General features: G+C 43.6%; 1 protein-coding gene and 1 gene segment (V, D, J or C); one reads left to right on the forward strand and one right to left on the reverse strand.

Annotated features, from left to right (window-relative positions):
• RPIA (ribose 5-phosphate isomerase A) overlaps positions 1-5,595 on the forward strand; it is a 98,619-nt gene extending 93,024 nt beyond the window's left edge. The window contains exon 9 of the mRNA XM_024743802.1: positions 5,204-5,595. Coding sequence (XP_024599570.1) covers positions 5,204-5,412 — 209 coding nt within the window. The 3' untranslated portion in view covers positions 5,413-5,595. The remainder of the gene's footprint in view (positions 1-5,203) is intronic.
• LOC112398941 (immunoglobulin kappa variable 2-29-like) overlaps positions 1-25,347 on the reverse strand; it is a 75,091-nt gene that overhangs the window by 27,811 nt on the left and 21,933 nt on the right.

Here is a 25,347-nt window from a genome sequence, read left to right on the forward strand (position 1 = left end):
CCAGCTGCAGAAACCACGTGCCTCCTCTTCTCTACACTTGAGCAACCCATCCCCAGGTGGTCAAGTCAGAAAAGCCTGTTGACTTTGTCTGAGGGATGAATTTTTCTCCTCTGGTCACAGAATTTCCTTCCCGTGTCCTCTCACTTCATTATTCACCTAGATTCAGAGAGATGGTGTTTGGTATAAGCCTGCTGGGAACAAAATAGATGCCTTTGGTTCTGTTTTCCTCTTTCTACTGGCACTATGCCTGGATGTCTCCCTTGGTGCATGCTTGGGTCAAAATGGATTGAGAAGTTTATAGGAACTTCACGTTCCAGATACACCTTTCATCTACAGCACAGTGCTACTTCCCAAGGGCGCTTCCCAAGAAGTCACCTTATTCTTTGCTAGAATTAGGAAAGAGTAATGTCAGGTTAGGCCAGGCAACATGGTTGTAAGGGTAATGACAACTGCACAGATGATGAGGACCCTGGCTCTCCCCTCCTCCCTCCCCCCTCCAGTGTACTGATACCGTATACATGAAGACAGACAGTGGTACTGTCCATGCAGGCAGAGTTAATTACTCTGTATTTATCATGAAGGAGAAAGATGTAATATGTCAGATTTACTTCTGGAAGATTACTAGGTTATTTTGTAGTGAATGGATTATTCATTCCTTGTCAAATAGATTTTTAAGAATTTAGAGCCTTTTCACATTTTTTTTTTTTTTTTTTTGCGGTACACGGGCCTCTCACTGTTGTGGCCTCTCCCGTTGCGGAGCACAGGCTCTGGACGCGCAGGCTCAGCGGCCATGGCTCACGGGCCCAGCCGCTCCGCGGCATGTGGGATCTTCCCGGACCGGGGCACGAACCCACGTCCCTTGCATCGGCAGGCGGACTCTCAACCACTGCTCCACCAGGGAAGCCCTCACATTTATTAATATTATTTATCTTCTTTATACCACTGAGCTATGGGGACATATCTGAATTTGTACTTAAGATTTGTACTAATACGAGTTGTATCATTTAAGAGTAAAATTTTTTCTGTATTGTGGGGAGGAGGTTCTTGATCACTGATCACAGTTTTGTTAAGGAGAAGCTTATGTCACACACTTTTCACAGTATTACATATGTATAGGGTAAATAGTCTCATACCCAGACAAACCAACAGTTCACATAGACCATACTACTAGTAAGACAGATTTGAAGCCTAGTATGGTCACTTTTCATTCGTTTGTCAAATGATTGCTATATATTTAATGCAATTTGCTCATTTTTCTGTTTAATCTATGACTTGATGAAGTTTTCTTGCTATGAATCCAAACTTGCTGATGATTCTTGGAAGCACATTCAAGTAGAGTTTGGTCCGTCCCCTGTCTTAAAATTCTGAGAGCTGGGGAACTAGTGATGATGCCGGGTTGTCTGCGGTCCTATGATTAGAGTGATATTTTGCTCTCTTCAGAGTTCAGAACATGCTTTTCTTGCTGTCTCTCCAACTAAGGCAGGGTTTTTCAGGTATGACACAACACCAGAAACTGCAAGGAATTCTATAACCTCCTTCAACTTAGAACCTATGGATACTGAGGCCAGAGAGGCTTTCTCTTTGACTCTCTGATGCCCTTAATAAGATAAATTATTAGCGGTACCAATGAGAGATGCGATGAAGTAGAAGAGCAATAAAAATATGCAAGGCCGTGATTTGTAAAGAAAGGACCAGGCACTGGTTATCTGTCATCACCAACTGCTCACCTCCAGCTAAGCACTTATGGATGTTCTGTCCCACAATTTCCATCAAGGCCAGCCAAGGTCAGAGATTTTCTCTCTCTACATCTGAGAAGTATCAGCCGCCTTCCTAACTCTATTTGCTATTACATGCTAGATGCTCTCTGCATTACACACATCACTGCTCTCTGTTCCCTCTCAACCCAAGCTATTCTTCTCTAGAAGTTAAGGTCTTCCTTAGACCAAATGTTCATGTATACCCTTGCATCTACTATGTTCCCTAAACCTGCATATTCTACCATACTATCACCAAATCTTTGCCAGATCTTAAGAGAACATAGTTTTCAATGTTTGCATTTAGGACATTAGAGCCCAAGCATGATGAGGAAGCAACCACATAGGAAAAGGAAGGGGGAAGACCCTTGTGGGGTTGGGAGCCCATAATATGGAAAGGGCATCTGTGTGGGGTGGAGCTGGAAGTGCAACATGGATTGCTGGGGCTAGAGCAGGGAATGATGGCACTATTTTCCCAGTTTGGGTGTGCCAGCTGGTGGGTGGTTGGGAGGATGTTCACGTGGGCGGGGGCCCACAGTGCAGGAGTCAGAGCCCAGACTGGGTGAGGAGCCCACCCATGCAGGAGGCACAAAATGGTGGCGGCTGTGCGAGGGCTATCAGAGCTGGAGCAAGGTATACGTGTGTGTGGGAGGGAGGTGGAGTTGTCTGCACGGGAGGTGGAAGGGACGGCTACCACCGGAGATTGATTTCAAATCAATTTGATCAAGTAGTTTGATCAAGTAATTAAACGCAATAATGATACTTGGAGTCAAATTATCAGCGTTAGAGAAAGAGTCATGAATAATCGAAGGAGCGTATTAGAATAAACTCTATGGTGTAGATTGGAATTGGAGATAGTGTAAACCCTTGGGCTTTTGTAGATACAGATATGAATGTGCACGTGTATATACATGTGTGTGTGTAGATAGATGATAGATAGATAGATAGATAGATAGATAAATTTTCCCTAAGCTGGAAGCAATGACACCCCGGTCCCAAATAGCATCCATAGTGCTCAAATCTTGGTGTCTAAATACCATTCTCCACTAAAAGGAACCAATAATTCTTGGAGAAATGTCTGATTCTGGATTTAGGACAGGAAAAAAGCCAGATGAGCCTGGACCATCTAGTTCCAGAAACTAAAGAAATGCTCAAAGAATGATGGGGTTGTGGCAGAAGGAAATAGAAGCCAACCTCGATGGTTCACCAACTGGCCAAATCTGGGAAACTTTGAGTACCAAAATAATTAATGATGGTAACATATTATAGCCCATTGATGAAAATAGGAATCCATGAGTTCATATTGATGTTTTGATGAGGAATAGGGATTCATATAGTGTCAAAGAACTTATTCATACGTTCTTATTAAGTACAAAGGGGCAAAAGTAACTATGCCTCAGAGGTCTGGGAGACACTACCTTCATTCAAGGTTCTAAGGAAACATCATCAGTAATGGGACAGATTGAAATCATGCACCACCTGATAGGATGCAGTGAGTAGAGCAGGACATTGCTTCTGGATATTGCTGTACGTTATGGGCTGAATCATAACCCCCAAATTCATATGTTGTAATAGCCAGTGGTAATTACCTCAGAATGTAACTGTATTTGAAAATAGGATCATTAAAGAGGTAATTAAGTTAAAATGAGAGGTGACCACTAATCCTGTATGTCTGGTGTCCTTAAAGAAGGAGAAATTGGAACACAGACACACACACATAGGGAAGTGCACGTAAAGACACAGAGGGAAGACGGCAATTTACAAGCCAAGGAGTGAGGCTCTGAATTAAGGATTACAAGAGGAATATGTAAGTGCCTCAGGGAGGCACAAAAAGAATAAGTGGATGTCTCTTCCATCTAGGAAAACTTCATTTTTCAAGAAAAAATGGAGAAGGGTAAAATGGAGGAAGGTTCCCTTTACGAGACATGAATATTAAACATAAAGTGCTCTCCTAAAACTAGATCCAGGTCATTTTTGTATACAGTGTATTGATTTTTGTCACCAACCTGTGTCTTGTGTAGTTTCATGCTGCAGAGACATGATGAACTGAAAGACCACTGTTTGTAATCAGGAGATGATTCGGATATCTGACAATTAATGAGACTACAATTGACTTTATTTTCCCAGGAAACACAGGTGTTAAACTGTACTGATTTTTTCCGCTTTCCTCTGACTCTTTTTTATGAATGCAGGATGAGGATAAAATAAGTGCACCTGCACATTCATTGCCCCATTCACCCTGTGTGATGACATTTCTTCAGGGGAGGAATCTCAGAGGGAGAGGCCAGGAGGAACAGCAGAAAGCTTATTTCTTTATTATCTGTCCCTCCCATTAGACTGAAAGCTCTCTGAGGTCAAGTGTTCTGATGGAGTTGTTCAAAATGTCCTGTGCCTAGGAGAGTTCATGATACTGTTTGCTATTTGTGTAATTCTATATATATATATTTCATTTGGAGTAGGAATAAATAAAGAACTGCTCTAGCAGTGCTTGGGAGCTGAAGCTATTTACTTTAGGTCAGTTAGAGAAAGAAACCTGAGAGGACTTAAAATGATATTCGAGAAACTAACTGATTGACCTAAAGATTAGTAACAAGGGTGGTTCACCGGTATGTGGTGATTCGTTTTCTAATACAGCATATGTGTTGAGGGAAATATGAGAGATATAATTTGGATGTATTGAGAGCTTATGAGCTGTCCAAGAGGAACTTCAAATATGAATTTAAAATTGTAAAGAGAATCTGAGATAGACACAAATGTGTGCGTAATATCTTCATTCCGTTCAGTGACATGACTATATTTTATATACTGATGCCATATTTATATGTTTTAAATAAGTCCTGTAGACATACTCACAATTAATTTATTTATTATAAGTTAATTAATGTTTCCAAGTTTCCTTCAACTGTTTTGAAAAAGTACAGCTGTATTAAGAAAATTTTACATTTGGGAATTTCGGCGAATTGGATTGAAAATCACAGTTTTAAGTTGGTTTCTGGGCCTCTTTTAGGCATACAATCACATTTCCTGGGGTAGTGCTATTTTTGTCTCCTTATTTTCATTATTTGTCTTTACAACTCACTGCACAGGCACTTTTGATTTCATGCTCTGATGCTTTGCATAGGCTCCTGGAGCCCTAGGCTGGCTGGTCAGGCTCTATTCATGGGGTTTCCTGGAAATGGGGCCTGAGCGCATCAGACGGGTGGGCAGCATCAAGATGATGCCAGAGCCACGACTTCTCATCTTCCTGGTTCTCTGGGTCTCAGGGGAGAGATTTAAAGGAGAAATATCTTTATAAAACTAAAGATTGATTTTACAATGCAGAATGAATAAACCATTTTACCTAAAACAGCGTGATTAGGTTTGACAAAGAACAAACCGTACACTTTTAAGAAATATATTTTAATATATTTATGATGCAATATATGGTCACTGGTCCATTGTGATTGCAGGTGTCTCTGGGGCCATCGTGATGACCCAGTCTCCAAGCTCCCTGGCTGTGTCCACAGGGGAGAGGGTCACCATCAACTGCAGGTCCAGCCAGAATCTTTTGTACTCCAACCAGAAAACCTATTTTGCCTGGTACCAGCAGAAACCAGAACAGTCTCCTGAGCTGCTCATCTCCTGGGCATCCATCCAGGCATCTGGGAGCCCTGATTGATTTAGTGGCAGTGAGTCCACAACAGATTTCCCTCTCACCATAGGCAGCGTCCGGCCTGAAGTTGTGGCAGTTTAGTATTGCCAGCAGTATTATAGCAAGCCTCTTACGGTGCTTCAGCCTCAAACATAAACCTCCTCCCCAGAGCCATGGGCCGGTGAGTATTTGCTGCACCAGCTGATTCCTTCCGGCTCAGCCCTATTTCTCCCTTAGCCATAGGAGAAGCTATGTCTCCTCTACATTGTTCAAAATTTCTTTTTATTTTTTATTAAAATTTTTTTTATACAGCAGTTTCTTATTCGTCATCAATTTTACACACATCAGTGTATACATGTCAATCTCAATCGCCCAGTTCATCTCACCACCACCACCCCCCGCCGCTTTCCCCCCTTGGTGTCCATATGTTTGTTCTCTACATCTGTGTCTCAATTTCTGCCCTGCAAACCGGTTCACCTGTACCATTTTTCTAGATTCCACATATATGTGCTAGTATATGATATTTCTTTATCTCTTTCTGACTTACTTCACTCTGTATGACTGTCTCTAGATTCAACCACGTCTCTACAAATGACCCAATTTTGTTCCTTTTTATGACTGAGTAATATTCCATTTTATATATGTACCACTTCTTCTTTATCCATTCGTCTGTCGATGGGCATTTAGGTGGCTTCCATGACCTGGCTGTTGTAAATAGTGCTGCAATGAACACTGAGGTGCATGTGTCTTTTTGAATTATGGTTTTCTCTGGGAATATGCCCAGTAGTGGGATTGCTGGATCATATGGTAATTCTATTTTTAGTTTTTTAAGGAACCTCCATACTGTTCTCCATAGTGGCTGTATCAATTTACATTCCCACCAACAGCGCAAGAGGGTTCCCTTTTCTCTACACCCTCTCCAGCATTTGTTGTTTGTAGATTTTCTGATACTTCAGTTTTCACCATTGATAATGATTTTTGCTGTGGGTTTGTCGTATATGGCCTTTATTATGTTGACGTAGGTTCCCTCTATGCCCATTTTCTGGAGAGTTTTTATCATAAACGGGTGTTGAATTTTGTCAAAAGCTTTTCCTGCATCTATTGAGATGATCATGTGGTTTTTATCTTCCAATTTGTTAATATGGTGTATCACATTGATAGATTTGCATATATTGAAGAACCTTTGCATCCCTGGGATAAATCCCACTCAATCATGGTGTGAGTATACCTTCTTCTTGGATTGATCCTTTGATCGTTATATAGTGTCCTTCCTAGTCTCCTGTAACATTCTTTATTTTAAAGTCTATTTTATCTGATATGAGTATAGCTAATTGTTTTTCTCCACTTCATTTAGTTGTTTTTCTGGGGTTGTATCTTGTTCCTTCATCTGGTATATAGCTCTCTGCCTTTTCATCTTGTCTGTCTTTCTGTGAATGTGGTTTTTCTTCCACAGGCTGCAGGATTGTAGTTCTTCTTGCTTCTTCTCTCTGCCCTGGATGAGGCTGTCTAAGAGGCTTGATGAGAGGGACTGGTGGTGGGTAGAGCTGACTGTTGCTCTGGTGGGCACAGCTCAGTAAAGCTTTAATCCACTTGACTGTTGGCGCTGGGTTCCCTCCCTGTTGGTAGTTTGGCCTGAGGCAACCCAACACTGGAGCCTACCTGGCTCTTTGGTGGGGCTAATGACAGACTCTGGGAGGGCTGATGCCAAGGAGTACTTCCCAGAACTTCTGCTGCCAGTGTCCTTGTCCCCACGGTGAAACAGAGCCACCCCCCGCCTCTGCAGGAGACCCTCCAACACTAGCAGGTAGGTCTGGTTCAGTCTCCTGTGGGGTCACTGCTCCTTCCTCTGGGTCCCGATGCGCACACTGCTTTGTGTGTGTCCTCCAAGAGTGGAGTCTCTGCTTCCCCCAGTCCTGTCGAAGTCCTGCAATCAATTCCCACTAGGCTTCAAAGTCTGATTCTCTAGGAATTCCTCCTCCCATTGCCGGACCCCCTGGTTGGGAAGCCTGATGTGGGGCTTAGGACCTTCACTCCAGTGGGTGGACTTCTGTGGTATAAGTGTTCTCCAGTTTGTGAGTCACCCACCCAGCAGTTACGGGCTTTGATTTTTACTGATTGCGCCCCTCCTACCGTCTCATTGTGGCTTCTCCTTTGTCTTTGGATGTGGGGTATCTTTTTTGGTGAGTTCCAGTGTCTTCCTGTCGATGATTGTCCAGCAGCTAGTTGTGATTCTGGTGTTCTCACAAGAGGGAGTGAGAGCACGTCCTTCTACTCCGCCATCTTGGTTCCTCCTCCTCTGATAACACTCTTATCCATTGTTTGTCGGTTTTTTGATGATGGCCATTCTGACCAGTGTGAGGTGATACCTCACTATTGTTTTGATTGGCATTTCTCTAACAATAAGTGATGTTGAGCATCTTTTCATGTGCTTTTTGGCCATCTGTGTGTCTTCTTTGGAGAAATGTCTATTTACATCTTTAGCCCATTTTTTGATTGGGTTTTCTTTTTTTTGATATTGAGCTGCTTGTTTGTTTTTTGTTTGTTTGTTTTTGTTTCACAATAAGTGGTGAGGAGCTGTTAGATATGCAAATGTAAATCACATGAGGAATTTGAATGAAATTCTGACCCATCTAATGCCAGGCAAAAATATGAATTAGAGTATAGTCTTCATGTGAGAGGTAAAATACTGATGCTTCTAGAAGAAAGTATAGGAAAATATCTTTAGGCCCTAAAGGTAGGCAAAAATTTATTGAACAGAACACACACATAAACACATGAAGCAAACATAAGAGAACAAAAGAGATAATAGAGTGCTTTATAATTAAGAATTTCAAATGATATATAATTTATATATTATATATGATTCATATTACATAAATATGCATAAACATGTATAGGTAGATGTATAAAGAGTCATTCAACATGATTGGTCATCAGGGAAATATAAATTTTAAATACAACATCACTTCAGGTTTACCAATACAGATTTTTAAAAAAAGTTTGACAATACCTCATATTGGAAAAGATTGCAGCAACTGGAACTTTTATACATGGTTGATGGATTTTAATATGTTCACCATTTTGGAAAACTATTTTGCAATTTTACCAAACCCATCCCAGTCCTATGCCTTGGCACTTCCACTCTTAGGAACGTACCCAAGGGAAATGAGTACGTAAGTCCACAAAAGACATTGAAAGAATATTCCAAAAACAACTATATTCATAAAAGCTGAAAGCAACTCCTTAATTACAGAATAAATTAATTTTGATATATTCATATATAAGATATTCTGCAGTGAAAGGGAACAAATTACTGCCACACCACCAACATAAATGACGCTTAAAATATATTGGTCGAATAATTGACAGGAAGGTAAGGAGATTCCGCATATGCCCCCAGCCCAACACATGTACAGCCGCCCCCATTATCAACATCACTCACTAAAGTGGTACATCTTACAATTGATGGACCTACACTGACACATCAAGATCATTGAAAGTCCATAATTTACCTTAGAGTTCACTCTTGGTGTTGTACATTCTGTGGGTTTGGACAAATGTCTAATGAAATGTTATACATCATTTTAATATTATACAGAGTATTTTCATAGTCCTGAAAAATCTCTGTGTTCTGCCTATTCATTTCTGTCCCCCACTGCACCCAATCTCTGGCAACCACTGACCTTTTTATTATCTTGTCTTTCCATTAAGAATGTCATATAGGGCTTCCCTGGTGGCGCAGTGGTTGAGAGTCCGCCTGCCGATGCAGGGGACACGGGTTTGTGCCCCGGTCCGGGAGGATCCCACATGCCGCGGAGCGTCTGGGTCCATGAGCCATGGCCGCTGGGCCTGCGCGTCCGGAGCCTGACTCTGAAATCCTCACTCACCAGGTTTCCTGGTATCAGATGCATGGGCTTTTCCTTAGCTACTCTGTTTCTTGCTTACTTTAGCGCAATACCACAGCACAAATTTGATACCTTAATGATACACTGTCTTAGAGGGGATGCTTTTACTTTCTTTGTGGTCATTTTTCTTAACGAGAATGTACAACCTTCACGCAGCGATGTTTATTGAGCACCTTGAATATGCCAGGTACTCTTGTGTAACGCTGAGATACGTCAATGCTCACAGGAAAAAAATGTCCCTGACCCTATGGAGCTGAAATTCTACCAGAGAGAATCACACTCTAAAGGGTAAACATCAAAAAGAGATAAATAAACTTGGGAATTCCCGGCAGTCCAGTGGTTAGGACTCCCAAGTTTTCACTGCCAAGGGCAAGGGTGGAATCCCTGGTTGGAGAACTAAGATCCTGCAAGCCACAGGGTGTGACCAAAAATGTAAAAAAAAGAAATAAATAAAGTTGAGAAGTGCTTTGAACAAAAGTGTGGAGCAGGATGTACTATTCATGCAGGATCGGGGTGATCGTTGAGAAGGGAAGCTTTGGGCTGAACTGACGGATGAGGCGTTAACACAATGCGTGTTTGGAGAAAATGTTTTGCTGTCAGAGGGACCAGTAAGACCAGAGGTCCAAGGGCAGGACTGTGTGTGGCTTGTTCAAGGCAGAGCCAGGTGGCCAGTGAGGCTGAAGCTCAGTGAGTCAGTGGACAGAGCCATAGGAGATGGGGTCTGAGAAGTAACAGGGAGGGTCCTGGTCAGTTGGAACCTGATAGGCGTTGTAAGGATTTGAGCTTTTCCTCTGTGTGAAGTAGAATCTAGTGCAAGATTTTGAACAGAGGACAAGCTTAACTCACATTTTAAAAGATTGCCCTGGCTGCTGACTTGAGAATAGACATGTTGATCTTTGGGGAGGGTGTGGCCCTTGTCCAGGTAAAAGATGATGGAAGCTTGCACCAGGATGGGCAGTGAAGGTGGAGGTGATCGGGGTGGTCAGATTTGGGATATATCGGAGATCTGGGATTATTTGTCCACTTCTCTTTGCTCCAGGATTCCCAGCCTACTGTGTTGAGTGTGCTGTAACTATAATCACTCTTAATTATTTATTTTTGAATGAGAATATTCCTTCTGCCTGTTGGCACTCAGGAAAAAGAATCATCATTTCCTCTTAGGTTTCCTTTGAGTAACCAAGATTGTACCTTTGTTTCACATCTCCTTTCCTGGTTTTCTCTGTCTTCTGCAAGGAGAAGGTCAGTTTACTCCCTACTAAGAGTCTTAATCTCTGATCAAAAGGCTTCAGCCTAGTGTTTTCTCTATTGCTTGTATGTTATTTTCTTGTTGTTGTTTTTTTTTTTGTCATCATCTTAATAAAATAAAATATCACATTTTCCCTCTGGTTCTAAGTGATCAAATGTCATCTTAGTCGGTCACACTGATTAGTTTCAGAACTGTCAATGAAGGTACAAAAAAGTATTAAGAACCATATGCTAATGCATATATATGGAATCTAAAGAAAAGAGTACTGATGAACCTAGTGGAAGGGCAGGAATAAAGACACAGACGTAGAGAACAGACTTGAGGACACAGGAGGGGAAGGGGAAGCTGGGGCAAAGTGAGAGAGTGGCATGGACATATATACACTACCAAACGTAAAATGGATAGCTAGTGGGAAGCAGCTGCATAGCACAGGGAGATCAGCTCGGTGCTTTGTGACCGCCTAGAGGGGTGGGATAGGGAGGTTGGGAGGCAGACTCAAGAGGGAGGGGATATAGGGATATATGTACACATATAGCTGATTCGCTGTTGCACAGCAGAAACTAACACATCGTTGTAAAGCAATTATACTCCAACAAAGATTTAAAAAAAAAAGGTATTACGAGATCCCAAAATCTGTCCTCAGCAAGTTACATGTGGAGCCTTGTCTAGTACCAGTGTCCTTGCCTCTCACAGAATCTTTCCAATCAGCTACCTACACAGAATCCTTCTGTGTTCTCATAATACTCACTCCCTTCTATGAATCAGATTTTCTGATTAGAATCTGTCCTTACTCTCTGGATGACCTTGAACACATTTTATAACCTCTCTCTGCCACCGCGTTTTCTACTGGAAGATGGGAATAAGACATCCTTCTCATACCAAGACTTAGCTCAATTCTTGGAACACAATAAGCATTTGATAAATATCGCAGCCATTCTTCTTGGTCGTCCTTAAATTTATAACTCAGGCAGTTACGGTAGATCAGAAAAACATGGCTGCATGTTTCTGCAATCAAGACTTCAGTCTATTTCATCAAGCCTTGAATCAAGTTGGGTTTGGGTCTTACTTTGACAAACAGAATGTGGTTAAAAGAACCCTGTGCCAGTTTTGGATAGCGGGTCTCAAATAGTGTTGTAGCTTCCATCTCACCTCTTGAATGTAAGAAAGAAAATGTAGCCTATTAGAGGATGAGAGGTCACATGGAGGAAAACTGAGGCTCTGGGCAAACAGCCGGCACTGACCACCAGACATGTGACAAGGATGGCTAGGGGAGTGGGAGTGGTCCTTCCTGCGGGGAGGAGAATTGTTCAGAATTTTCTGTGGACAGTGATAATAAAAAGTAGCATTATTATTCATTTAAAATTCTCTATAGTCAATTCACTGTTTAGAGCCTGCACCTGAGGTGCAGGTCTCTCACCAACCTCCACTTCCCTTACATGTGCCTAAGGGAAAAACCAAGACTCCCCACTCATCAACCAGAACCAATAGGCAGACTTGTGGCTGAGAACAGCTTGGACCTTTCAGCCCGGGTGACCTTCAGCTGACTGCAGCAGCATGGGTGAGCCCCTGGCAAAGCAGCAGAGAAAGCACCCAGCCAGCCCACAGAACCACGAGAAATAATAAGCTGTTGCTTTTTTAAGCTGTGATTTGGGGGGTCTTCTTTTATGCCGCAGTTGATAATGGAAATAACAACAACAAAATCAATTTAAAGCTTCTGTCTGGATCACAGCTTGGCTCCAGTCTCCTCCCCGCTTTCCCCTATGTAGATCCAGTTTAAATGTGAGGTAATAAGTCTTCAGCATTTCCCTGCTTCACCCAGCACAGAAACTTCGACTCTGAGAACATGGCCATCTAAAATATGGACATCTTACATCTCACATCGTGGCTTCTTGCAGGAAGCAGGTGTCTTTTCACCAAGTGGGCATCATTAGACCAGAAAGGATATTTTTGTTTGAGGGCCTGTCACTGTGAGAGGCGGGCTGATTTGCCACTGACAGTAATACACCCCAACATCTTCAGCTTCTACTCCATGGATGGCGAGGGAGAAGTCAAAGCCAGAGCCACTTCCTTGGAACCTGGACGGGGTTCCTGAGGCCCGGGCAGAAGCTCCAAAGATGAGCAGCCTGGGAGGCTCCTTGGGTTTCTTTTGGTACCAGGCCATGGAGGTACCTACCTCCACGCTGCTCTTACATGTTATGGAGACAAAGCTTCCTTGAGATGCTGCCAGGGTCTCTGGAGTCTGGGTCAGTGTGATCTGTCCCCAGCAGCCTGTAAGGACACCCCACCAAGGCAACACAAAGTGTTACTTTTCTCAAAGACTCAGGATCCACATCGAAGTGGCTATTGATATGTCCTCAGGACAAGGGCAAGCTGTGAAAGGTGACAGAACATGGGACAGTCCCATCCTCAGGGGCTGAGGGATGAGTCCATTCATTCTGGTCTAAATGGGTCCCTGGTGCACCTCTAAGGAGAGGGTGGGCATGGGGTGGGGGCATGGACAGAGGGCTCCATCGTCCTCAGGGGAAGAGGACAGGTTCCAGGTTCTTTGTGCCTCTGCCTCATTGTCAACCTTGGGCTCTGCCTTGGATGCTAATAAGAGTTAAGTCAAAACAACTCTACAGGGAGCTTCCCTGGTGGCGCAGTGGTTGAGAATCTGCCTGCCAATGCAGGGGACACGGGTTCGAGCCCAGGTCTGGGACGATCCCACGTGCCGCGGAGCAACTGGGCCCGTGACCCCCAACTACTGAGCCTGAGCGTCTGAAGCCTGTGCTCCGCAACAAGAGAGGCCGAGATAGTGAGAGGCCAGCACACCGCGATGAAGAGTGGCCCCCGCTCGCCGCAACTAGAGAAAGCCCTCGCACAGAAACGAAGACCCAACACAGCCAAAAATAAATAAAAACAAAAAAAACAACAAAAAAAAACCAACTCTACATATTGCATGGTAATTTCTAAAGCCCTATGAGCACATGATCTCTTTGTCAAGGGCTAAAGTTCTAGCTCAGAATCTGCAGTGGGAAACATGCTTACCCTGAAAACCCATCACCAGGAGACAAAGGAGCTGGGTCTGTGAGTTCATCTTGGAGTGTCCTCGGAATCCGTTGCTTCTGTACCAAAGGGCAGGAGATAGTACTGCTTTGAAATTGAGGCTGAGCCCTGGGACTAAATAAACACAGGCTTCCTTGGAGTTGATTTGCATGTCTGATGGCCTGACCAGAGCTCTTCTCTAGAGCCCTCTGAGGGCAGCAGGCTTACTGCACCTACAGCTGCAGGAGGACTTGGAGGTGAGGGAGGTGCCTCTGGTCCCAAAGACCCTTAGGCTGGACTGGGCGGTACCAGTGAGGCTGCCCCCTTCACAGGCTCCTCTCCAGAGGCTGGGACAGAGCTCACTCCAGAGCCAGCCAGATGCCTGCGGAGTGGTCACCCAAGGGTCTGTTCTTACAGAAATGGGGGCTTGTTTTACTTTCTGCTCTAACCAGTTTCCAAATTTACCCTTGATTGAAGACCAAACCAGCCAATCAGGTATCACAGGAAAGCCAAGTCAGCCAGGCTTCATCACAGAGAATGTATTTCCAAATATACACAACCACTACCGACAAAGACTGGCAATTAAAATTAAGTTGTCGCTGAGGGAAAACGTTAATATGGGAAGCCACATACTGACGGAGAGCATATGGGTATATGTTGCTGACGTAACAGTGCAGTAGCCTGTCCAGCCCACGTCTCCAGAGGAAGGATGATGTGCTGCCCTCAGAGACCACAGTGGGGCCCTTGGGTTCTCTCCTGTGTGTTGTAAGCTGGGGAGTCTCAGGGTCTCAGATCAAGTCCTCTGTACTATTTTCAGGTCTTTGGGACAAGTTTGTAGCTCTGGGGCTCTCATGGACAAGACTGAGTGATGATTATGGGAGTGAGGTTTGTGAAGACCTCCTGGGATGTCAGGCATCTCCTTTAGTCTTCAGCACCATCATGGAGCACGCCTGCCTGTCTGGTTGAGTCTGGGCCCCTTCTTTCTTTCTGTGGGTCTATCTGTCTGTGGGCAACCTTCCTTAGGAGGACCCTGTCCGTTACCATAAGGGGTGAACCGAACACAGCAGGGAAATGAGGTGGTAGGCAGTTCCCCAGGGACAGGACACAGTCCTGTGGTCACTCTGACTGTTTTGACTTTAGAACTACATGTTCCCAGAGAACATGAGACCTGGGCAAACAAGCAGGCTGAACAATCTCATTACTGCTGCAGGAATTTAAGGAAGCGTTTTGAACTGGAATATTCTTTCCTCACTGTAGGTAGGGATTTTTGCTGATTCTACAAAAGCATCTTTAGTGACCAAAGAAAGGAATCAGCAGGTTGAGATCGATTTTAATGGAAAAAATGAGCCTGGGGTCTGAGAGTGGGAGGAGTTCTGTGTGGCCCTGTGTGGTCATGGAGGTGACAGCTCACTGATGTCACCCTGACCCCCACAGAATAGTCCATGCGAGTACCAGAGCCTTGGAGCAGAGAGAGCCAGCAATACACAACCACTACCGACAAAGACTGGCAATTAAAATTAAGTTGTTGCTGAGGGAAAACGTTAATATGGGAAGCCACATACTGACAGCATATGGGTATATGTTGCTGACATAACAGTGCAGTAGCCTGTCCAGCCCACGTCTCCAGAGGAAGGATGATGTGCTGCCCTCAGAGACCACAGTGGGGCCCTTGGGTTCTCTCCTGTGTGTTGTAAGCTGGGGAGTCTCAGGGTCTCAGATCAAGTCCTCTGTACTATTTTCAGGTCTTTGGGACAAGTTTGTAGCTCTGGGGCTCTCATGGACAAGACTGAGTGATGATTATGGGAGTGAGGTTTGTGAAGACCTCCTGGGATGTCAGGCATCTCCTTTAGTCTTCAGCACCATCATGGAGCACGCCTGCCTGTCTGGTTGAGTCTGGGCCCCTTCTTTCTTTCTGTGGGTCTATCTGTCTGTGGGCAACCTTCCTTAGGAGGACCCTGTCCGTTACCATAAGGGGTGAACCGAACACAGCAGGGAAATGAGGTGGTAGGCAGTTCCCCAGGGACAGGACACAGTCCTGTGGTCACTCTGACTGTTTTGACTTTAGAACTACATGTTCCCAGAGAACATGAGACCTGGGCAAACAGGCAGGCTGAACAATCTCATTACTGCTGCAGGAATTTAAGGAAGCATTTTGAACTGGAATATTCTTTCCTCACTGTAGGTAGGGACTTTTGCTGATTCTACAAAAGCATCTTTAGTGAGCAAAGAAAGGAATCAGCAGGTTGAGATCGATTTTAATGGAAAAAATGAGCCTGGGGTCTGAGAGTGGGAGGAGTTCTGTGTGGCCCTGTGTGGTCATGGAGGTGACAGCTCACTGATGTCACCCTGACCCCCACAGAATAGTCCATGCGAGTACCAGAGCCTTGGAGCAGAGAGAGCCAGCATCAAGCTGCAGAGAGATTCAGTAGCCTTCTCTGCGGCAGACCTGCCAGCGGTCAGCAGAGCATCAGCTCCATACCCAGCCCTGTTGATCCTGTTGGGGCAGGACCAGGACCTGAGTGATGTGTTACGTGTGACGGAAGCAACCTCACTGCTCTGCGGGAAAATGGGACGAGCTCTGTGGGAGACAGGAGCTGAGGGCGCAGGCTGGGTTTGCGTAAGTATATGTGGCCTGGTGAAAACTCCTGATTGATCATCCCTTTCTTACAAGTTTAACTGTTTTAGATGCCACATATAAGTGATATCATACAGTACTTGGCTTTCTCTTTTTGACTTACCTCATTGAGCATAATGTGCTCGAGTTCCATCCCTGTTGTTGCAAACGGCAGGTTGTCCTCCTTTCACACCTCCTTTTATATATTATATATATAATATATAAAATGGAATATATTATATATAAAATGGAATATATATATATATATATATACTGCATTTTTTAATTAAAAAATTTCCCTTCCTTGATTCCCACCCCCCGCCGTGGTCATTGCCCATGTGAGAGATGGCGTGCCCACTGGAAACAGATTCTCAACCATTTAAATTTTGGAACTCCTCAGCATCCAAAGTTGAGTCAGCCTTTCCCTAAAGTAGGTCATAGTCTAGAAAACAGAGACATGAGAAAAAGAACACAGTCTGACCCTTCAAGGGTGCTGAGGTTCTTGGAAAGAAGTGTAGGGCCTCCCTCTACTTTGCTTCCTTGCAAGAGTGAAGCATATTTCTGTGATGCCCTAGGGAAGGGACATCCCTAAAGTGAGACTTCAAAACAGCAGTGAGATGCTACCCCAACCTCTTCCCGGGGAAAAGAAATACTCTTCCCCATCTTATACCCATGAAAATCCCTTTTCCTCTGTAAAAACTTTCCTCATGCAGTGTCTCTTTTGTGCAGTGTTCCACCCTTTTTCCACTACAGTCCCTTTTGTCTTTACCTGTAACCACAGCCTAAATCAGTTATGCTGTAATCATTTGTATATCTAAGGGATCATCTTCCCCAAAAGGCAGTGTCTTCCTTGAAAGCAAGGGCTAAAGTTTTCAATATTTTTATCTATAGGACCTATCAAATGTCAATAGCCCCAGCCTGAGTGAACAAGGACTCACCAGCAGGGGTAAACCAGAGATAATCCAGGATAATTTCCCTGTTTTAAGATCCTCATGTATCTCTTTATCCCATAGTCTTAATTTATCTCTCCCCCACCCCTTTCCCCTTTGGTAACCATTAGTTTGTTTTCTATTTCTGTCAGTCTGTTTCTGTTTTGCAAATTTCATTTGTGTTATTTTTTAGATTCCACATACAAGTGGCATCATATAACATTTGTATTTCTCTGACTTACTTCATTTAGTATTATAATCTCTAGGTCCACACGTGTTGCTGCAAATGGCAATATTTTGTTCTTTTTCATGGCTGAGTAATATTCCTTCATCTGTATCTACATCTATATATATATATATATCTCACATCATCTTTATCCACTCATCTGTTGATAGACACTTAGGATGCTTCCATGTCTTGGCTATTATAAATAGTGCTGCAGTGAACATTGGGGTTCATGTATCTTTTCAAATTAGAGTTTTCATCTTTTCTGGATATATGCCCAGGAGTGTGATTGCTGTATCATATGGTAACTGTATTTTTATTTTAAGGGACTTTATACTATTTTCCATAGTGGTTGCATCAATTTACATTCCCATTGACAGTGTAGGAGGGTTCCCTTTTCTCCACACCCCCTCCAGAAGTTATTATTTGTAGACTTTTTTTTAAACATCTTTATTGGAGTATAATTGCTTTACAATGGTGTGTTAGTTTCTGTTTATGACAAAGTGAATCAGTTATACATATACATATCCTCATATCTCTACCCTCTTGCATCTCCCTCCCTCCCACCCTCCCTATCCCACCCCTCTAGGTGGTCACAAAGCACCTAGCTGATCTCCCTGTGCTATGCGGCTGCTTCCCACTAGCTATCTATCTTACGTTTGGTAGTGTATATATGTCCATGCCACTCTCTCACTTTGTCCCAGCTTACCCTTCCCCCTCCCCGTATCCTCAAGTCCATTCTCTAGTAGGTCTGCATCTTTATTCACGTCTTGCCCCTACGTTCCTCATGACTATTTTTTTTTCTTTTTTAGATTCCATATATATGTGATAGCATATGGTATTCGTTTTTCTCTTTCTGACTTACTTCACTCTGAATGACATACTCTAGGTCCATCCACCTCACTACAAATAACTAAATTTCATTCCTTTTTATGGCTGAGTAATATTCCATTGTATATATGTGCCACATCTCCTTTATCGATTCATCTGTTGATGGCCACTTAGGTTGCCTCCATGTCCTGGCTATTGTAAATATAGCTGCAGTGAACATTGTGGTAAATGACTCTTTTTGAATTACGGCTTTTTGAGGGTATATGCCCAGTAGTGGGATAGGTGGTATGGTAGTTCTATTTTTAATATTTTAAGGAACCTCCATACTGTTCTCCATAGTGGCTGTATCATTTACATTCCCAACAACAGTGCAAGAGGAGAGTTCCCTTTTCTCCACACCCTCTCCAGCATTTATTGTTTGTAGATTTTTTGATCATGGCCATTCTAACTGGTGTGAGATGATATCTCATTGTAGTTTTGATTTGCATTTCTCTAATGATCAATGATGTTGAGCATTCTTTCATACTTTTGATTTCCTCTTTGATTTCTTCCGTGGTCTTTTGGTTATTAAATAGTGTATTGTTTAGCCTCCATGCGTTTGTATTTTTACAGAATTTTTCCTGTGATTGATATCTAGACTCATAACATTGTGGTTGGAAAAGATACTTGATGCGACTTCAATTTTCTAAAACTTACCAAGGCTTGATTGGTGACCCAAGATATGATCTATCCTGGAGAATGTTCCATGAGCACTTGAGAAGAAAGTGTATTCTGTTGTTTTTGGCTGGAATATCCTATAAATATTAATTGATCCATCTTGTTTAATGTATCATTTAAAGCTTGTGTTTCCTTATTTATTTTTGTTTTGGATGATCTGTCCATTGGTGAAAGTGGAGTGTTAAAGTCCCCTACTATGATTGTGTTACTGTCGATTTCCCCTTTAATGTCTGTTAGTATTTGCCTTATGTATTGGGGTGCTCCTATGTTGGGTGCATAAATATTTACAATTGTTATATATTTTTCTTGGATTGATCCTTCGATCATTATATAGTGTCCTTCTTTGTGTCTTGTAATAGTCTTTGTTTTAAAGTCTATTTTGCCTGATATGAGAATTGCTACTCCAGCTTTCTTTTCGTTTCCGTTCACATGGAATATCTTTTTCCATCCCCTCACTTTCAGTCTGTATGTGTCCCTAGATCTGAAGTGGGTCTCTTGTAGACAGCCTATATACGGGTCTTGTTTTTGTATCCATTCAGCCAGTCTGTGTCTTTTGGGTGGAAAAGAAACAAAGAAAGAAGAAGATAAAATAAAATAAAGTTATTAAAATAAAAAAAATTATTAGAAACAATTTTAAAAAGTAATAAAAGAAGAAAAAAAGAAGGAAAGAAGGAAGAGAGCAACCCAACCAAAAAACCAATCCACCAATGATAACAAGCGCCAAAAAGTATACTAAAAAAACCAAAAGAAAACCAAACAAACAAAAAAACCCCAGACAGGCAGAACCCTAGGACATATGGTAAAGCTATACAGACAAAATCACACACAGAAGCATACACATACAAGCTGATTAGGGGGCTCTGGCTCACTCAGGCCGGGGGCAGGGAGGGGCACGGCGTGCGGGGCGGGCCTACGGCCGCAGAGGCCGGCGTGACGTTACTCCAGCCTGAGGCGCGCCGTGCGTTCTTCCGGGGAAGTTGTCCCTGGATCCCGGGACCCTGGCGATGGCGGGCTGCACAGGCTCCCGGGAGGGGAGGTGTGGAGAGTGACCTGTGCTTGCACACAGGCTTGTTGGTGGCGGCAGCAGCAGCCTTAGCGTCTCATGCCCGTGTCTGGGGTCCGCGCTGATAGCCACGGCTCACACCCGTCTCTGGAGCTCCTCTAAGCAGCGCTCTTAATCCCCTCTCCTCGTGCACCAGGAAACAGAGGCAAGAAAAAGGCTCTTGCCCCTTCAGGCTGTGTTGAGGCAGCCAGTCCTCTCCCTGCGATCAACCGAAGCCCCAGCCTCAGCTCCCAGCCCCGCCCACCCCGGCGGGTGAGCAGACAAGCCTCTCGGGCTGGTGAGTGCCGGTCGGCACCGATCCTCTGTGCGGGAAACTCTCCGCTTTGCCCTCCGCACCCCTGTTGCTGCGCTCTCCTCCGTGGCTCCGAAGCTTCCCCCTCCGCCACCCGCAGTCTCCGCCCGCGAAGGGGCTTCCTAGTGTGTGGAAACCTTTCCTCCTTCACAGCTCCCTCCCACTGGTGCCAGTCCTGTCCCTATTCTTTGTCTCTGTATTTTCTTTTGCCCTACCCAGGTACGTGGGGAGTGTCTTGCCTTTTGGGAGGTCTGAGGTCTTCTGCCAGCACTCAGTAGCTGTTCTGTAGGAGTTGTTCCACATGTAGATGTATTTGTGGGTAGGGAGGTGATCTCCACGTCTTACTCTTCCACCATCTTGAAGCTCCTTCCTATTTGTAGACTTTTTGATGATGGCCAGTTTGACTGGTATGAAGTGATATCTCTTTGTAGTTTTGATTTGTATTTGTCTAATAATTAGCAATGTTGAGCATCTTATCATGTGCCTGTTGGCCATTTGTATGTCTTCTTTGGAGAAGTGTCTATTTTGGTCTTCTGCCAGTTTTTTGATTGCATTGTTAGTTTTTTGACATTGAGTTGTATGAACTGTTTGTATATTTGGAAATTAAGCCCTTGTTGGTCACATCGTTTGTAAGTATCTTCTCCCAGTCTGTAGGTAGTGTTTTCATTTTGTTTATGGTTTCCTTTCTGTGCAAAAGTTGTAAGTTTGGTTAGGTCCCATTTGTTTACTTTTGCTTTTATTTCTTTTGTCTTGAGAGACTAATCTGAAAAAATACTGCTACAATATACATCAGAAAATGTTTTCCTTATGTTCTCTTCTAGGAGTTTTATGGTGCCATGTCTTATATTTAGGACCTTAAGTCATTTTGAATTTATTTTTGTGTGTTTTGTGAGGGAGTGTTCTAACTTCATTGGTTTAGATGAGCTGTCCAACTTTCCCAACACCACTTGCTGAACAGACTGTCTTTTCTCCATTGAATATTCTTGCTTCTTTTGCTGAAGATTAATTGACAATAGGTGTGTGGCTTTTTTCCTGAGCTCTCTAGTCTGTTCCATTGGTCTGTTTTTGTGCCAATACTATGCTGTTTTGATTACTGTAACTTTGTACTATTGTCTGAAGTCTGGGAGGGTTATGCCTCCAGCTAGGTTCTTTTTCCTCAGGATTACTTTGTAATTTTGGTGTTTTGTGGTTCCATATAAATTTTAGGATTATTTGTTCTAGTCCTGTGAAAAATGTCATGGGTAATTTGATAGAGATTGCATTAAATCTGTAGATTGCTTTGGGTAGTATGGCCATTTTAACAATGTCAATTCTTCCAGTCCAAGAGCATGGGATATATTCTATTTCTTTGAGTCATCTTCAATGTCTTTTACCTATGTTTTATATTCTCAGCATATATAAACATTTTAAGTTATAGGAAATAAAGTTTATTTTGGCAGAGACTGTTAAATCAAATTAAAGTTACATACATTAGTAACATAAATCAACATCCTCAAATTGGTATAAGTGTGACACATTTCTTGTTTTCCCTTGTTTTGCTAAATTACCATAACCTAAATTGCATTATAAAATTGATTTTATATATATATTTCTAACATCTTCATTGGAGTATAATTGCTTTACAATGGCGTGTTAGTTTCTGCTGTGTAACAAAGTGAGTCAGCTATACATATACATATATCCCCATATCTCCTCCCTCTTGCATCTCCCTCCCACCCTCCCTATCCCCACCCCTCTAGGTGGTCATAAAAATGATTTTATATTTTGAAAAATGAGCATGAACCTTTCAAATCAACAGTGAGTTCATTGTTCTATGGCCACTTCCCCTCTACAGAGCCTGATGGTGATGAAGCCCAGGACCCCACACCCACGTTCCTGATGGGTCATCAGGGACCTGCTCATTGCTGAGGACTCTGAGTGATGCGAGGGAGGTCTGGGGGACCCTGTGAAGCTGTAGGCACTGGGGGAGATATGTAGTGTGCCAGGGACTCAAGAGGAGAAATATTTCTTTCCAGAGCTCATCCCATAGGCAGAACCTCCCCTGGTGGCTTCCCTCCCTAAGAGCAGCACAGGTGACCTCAGGTGCAAGTGTAGTCACACAGACAAAACCACTCCACTTGAGAACACTCAAGCCTGTTCTCAGCCTTGGGTCTGACTCGGAGTGAGGAGGGATGTCCCCCCTGCCCCGGGGTTCATTGCTTCTCATGGCTGCCAGGACTGTTGTTCTCAATGGGCCAGGTCTTCCCCTGTCCCTTATTGCTAGCATCTGAGTATTTGTATCTTACTTTATGGTTTCCAATAACCTCAACCTGCCAACAACGACTCCTCCACAAGGATTCATGGAGTGGAATTAGAACTACAGTATAACAATGGCTCAGGATGTGAGGAACAAGGGCCTCAAATCTCAAGATGAGAATGCATGTGTATGACATAAAGATGAATTGAAATCAGCGAATTCAGAGTAGGAGGTCGATAGAACACACCAAAGTGATTCACTCAGTGATGAAGGTGAGATGCACTGGAGGTGCCCATAGAGGAGTTGGGAAGGGAGGGTCAGGAGGAGAGGGGGTTGGCCCAGCCTTATTCCCCTGAGATGGCCCAAGGAAGCTTAAGAGCTCCAGGAGAGAAAGCTGGGTTAGGCTTGGGCTCAGAGTGATGACAGGAGGAGTGTCCCGGGACTCCTGAAGGCAGTTCTCCTGCTGGTTCTAAGAGTGATGTCTGTGCAGACCCACTGCCTCATGACCAGGGGTAAGTGTCAGTGTGCAGGAGCTCAGCGGTTGGTCCTGCTTTCTGCTAATGTCAGGCCATGACGCTGTGAATTCTCTGGCTGGCCCTGCAGGTGATGGGGCCCCTCTCTCCTGGGACACAGAGAGGAAGGCTGGAGACGGTGTCCACACAGTGTCCCCAGTGGCATCGCAGTGGGAGAGCAAACATTGACATCCCCAATATGCAAACGAAGCATGTAGGTAGCTCATTCCATTTGATGCATTTCTGATCAGAAAATAACAGACTAACAACTTCCTCTTCAAGGGCATGTGCATGTTCAGTGCAGAGAAACTGAGGCTGAAGCCTGAGTCCTCCTTCCTCACCAGAGTCAGAACAGCAAGAGGAAGAGGAGAAAAGCTGGCGTCCCCATTTTCCCGAGGTGCTTCCTGAGGCGGGTAGAGATAGGCACTGGGGACACAGCCATCACAGAGGGGAGGGACAAGGCAGGGCTTCCAGCCACAGAGCACAAAACATTTAGGAGGGTTTCTCCACCACTCAGCAGAAGACAGCTCCTCCCCAGGTGTCCCCACCACGCCAGAAGCTATTCAAGCCTTAGGGGCTCCTGTTGAAAATGGTACAGTGTCACTTACCTTCTTAGTATTTCTGAGAACAGGATTATGTCTTGTGTTTATTCAGCATATGTCTGCCATCTAACGGCAGTTTGCGATACAGCAGTTCATAAAATTTTCAATGCAGAGTCTCAAAGAATATTGACTGTGAGTTTTTTTTTAAAAACATCTTTATTGGAGTATAATTGCTTTAAGATGGTGTGTTACTTTCTGCTGTATAGCAAAGTGAATCAGCTATACATATACCTATATCCCTATATCTACTCCCTCTTGGATCTCCCTCCCACCATCCCTATCCCACCCCTCTAGGTGGTCACAAAGCACCGAGCTGGTCTCCCTGTGCTAAGTGGCTGCTTCCCACTAGCTATCTATTTTACATTTGGTAGTGTATATATGTCAATGCCAGTCTCTCACTTTGTCCCAGCTTACCCTTCCCCTCCTGTGTCCTCAGGTCTGTTCTCTATGTCTGCATCTTTATTCCTGTCCTGCCCCTAGGTTCTTCAGAACCAATATATTTTTTTAGGTTCCACATATATGTATTAGCATACGGTATTTGCCTTTCTCTTTCTGACTTACTTCACCCTATATGACACACTCTAGGTCCATCCACCTCACTACAAATAACTCAATTTCATGTTTTTTTTATGGCAGAGTAATATTCCATTGTATTTATGTGCCATGTCTTCTTTATCCATTCATCTGTCGATGGACACTTAGGTTGCTTCCATGTCCTGGCTATTGTAAATAGTGCTGCAATGAACATTGTGGTACATGACTTTTTTTTTTTTTTTGTGGTACGTGGGCCTCTAACTGTTGTGGCCTCTCCCGTTGTGGAGCACAGGCTCCGGACACGCAGGCTCAGCGGCCATGGCTCACGGGCCCAGCCGCTCTGCAGCATGTGGGATCTTCCTGGACCAGGGCACGAACCCGTGTCCCCTGCATCGGCAGGCAGACTCTCAACCACTGCGCCACCAGGGAAGCCCCATGACTCTTTTTGAATTATGGTTTTCTCAGGGTATATGCCCAGTAGTGGGATTACTGGGTCACATGGTATTTCTATTTTTAGTTTTTTAAGGAACCTCCATACTGTTCTCCATAGTGGCTGTATCAATTTACATTCCCACCAGCAGTGCAAGAGTGTTCCCTTTTCTCCACACCCTCTCCAGCATTTATTGTTTGTAGATTTTTTGATGGTGGCCATTCTGACCGGTGTGAGATGATATCTCGTTGTAGTTTTGATTTGCATTTCTCTAATGATTAATGATGTTGAGCATTCTTTCATGTGTTTGTTGGCAATCTGTATATCTTCTTTAGAGAAATGTCTATTTAGGTCTTCTGCTCATTTTTGGATTGGGTTGTTTGTTTTTTTGATATTTAGCTGCATGAGCTGCTTGTAAATTTTGGAGATTAATCCTTTGTCAGTTGCTTCATTTGCAAGTATTTTCTCCCATTCTGAGGGTTGTCTTTTCGTCATGTTTACAGTTTCCTTTGCTGTGCAAAAGCTTTGACGTTTCATTAGGACCCATTTGTTTATTTTTGTTTTTATTTCCATTTCTCTAGGAGGTGGGTCAAAAAGGATCTTGTTGTCATCTATGTCATAGAGTGTTCTGCCTATGTCTTCCTCTAAGAGTTTGATAGTTTCTGGCCTTACATTTAGGTCTTTAATCCATTTTGAGCTTATTTTTGTATATGGTGTTAGGGAGTGATCTAATCTCATACTTTTGCATGTACCTGTCCAGTTTTCCCAGCACCACTTATTGAAGAGGCTCTCCTTTCTCCA

The sequence above is a fragment of the Neophocaena asiaeorientalis genome, unplaced genomic scaffold, assembly GCF_003031525.2.
Source record: "Neophocaena asiaeorientalis asiaeorientalis breed wild unplaced genomic scaffold, Neophocaena_asiaeorientalis_V1.1 scaffold114, whole genome shotgun sequence".
Lineage (NCBI taxonomy): Eukaryota > Metazoa > Chordata > Mammalia > Artiodactyla > Phocoenidae > Neophocaena > Neophocaena asiaeorientalis.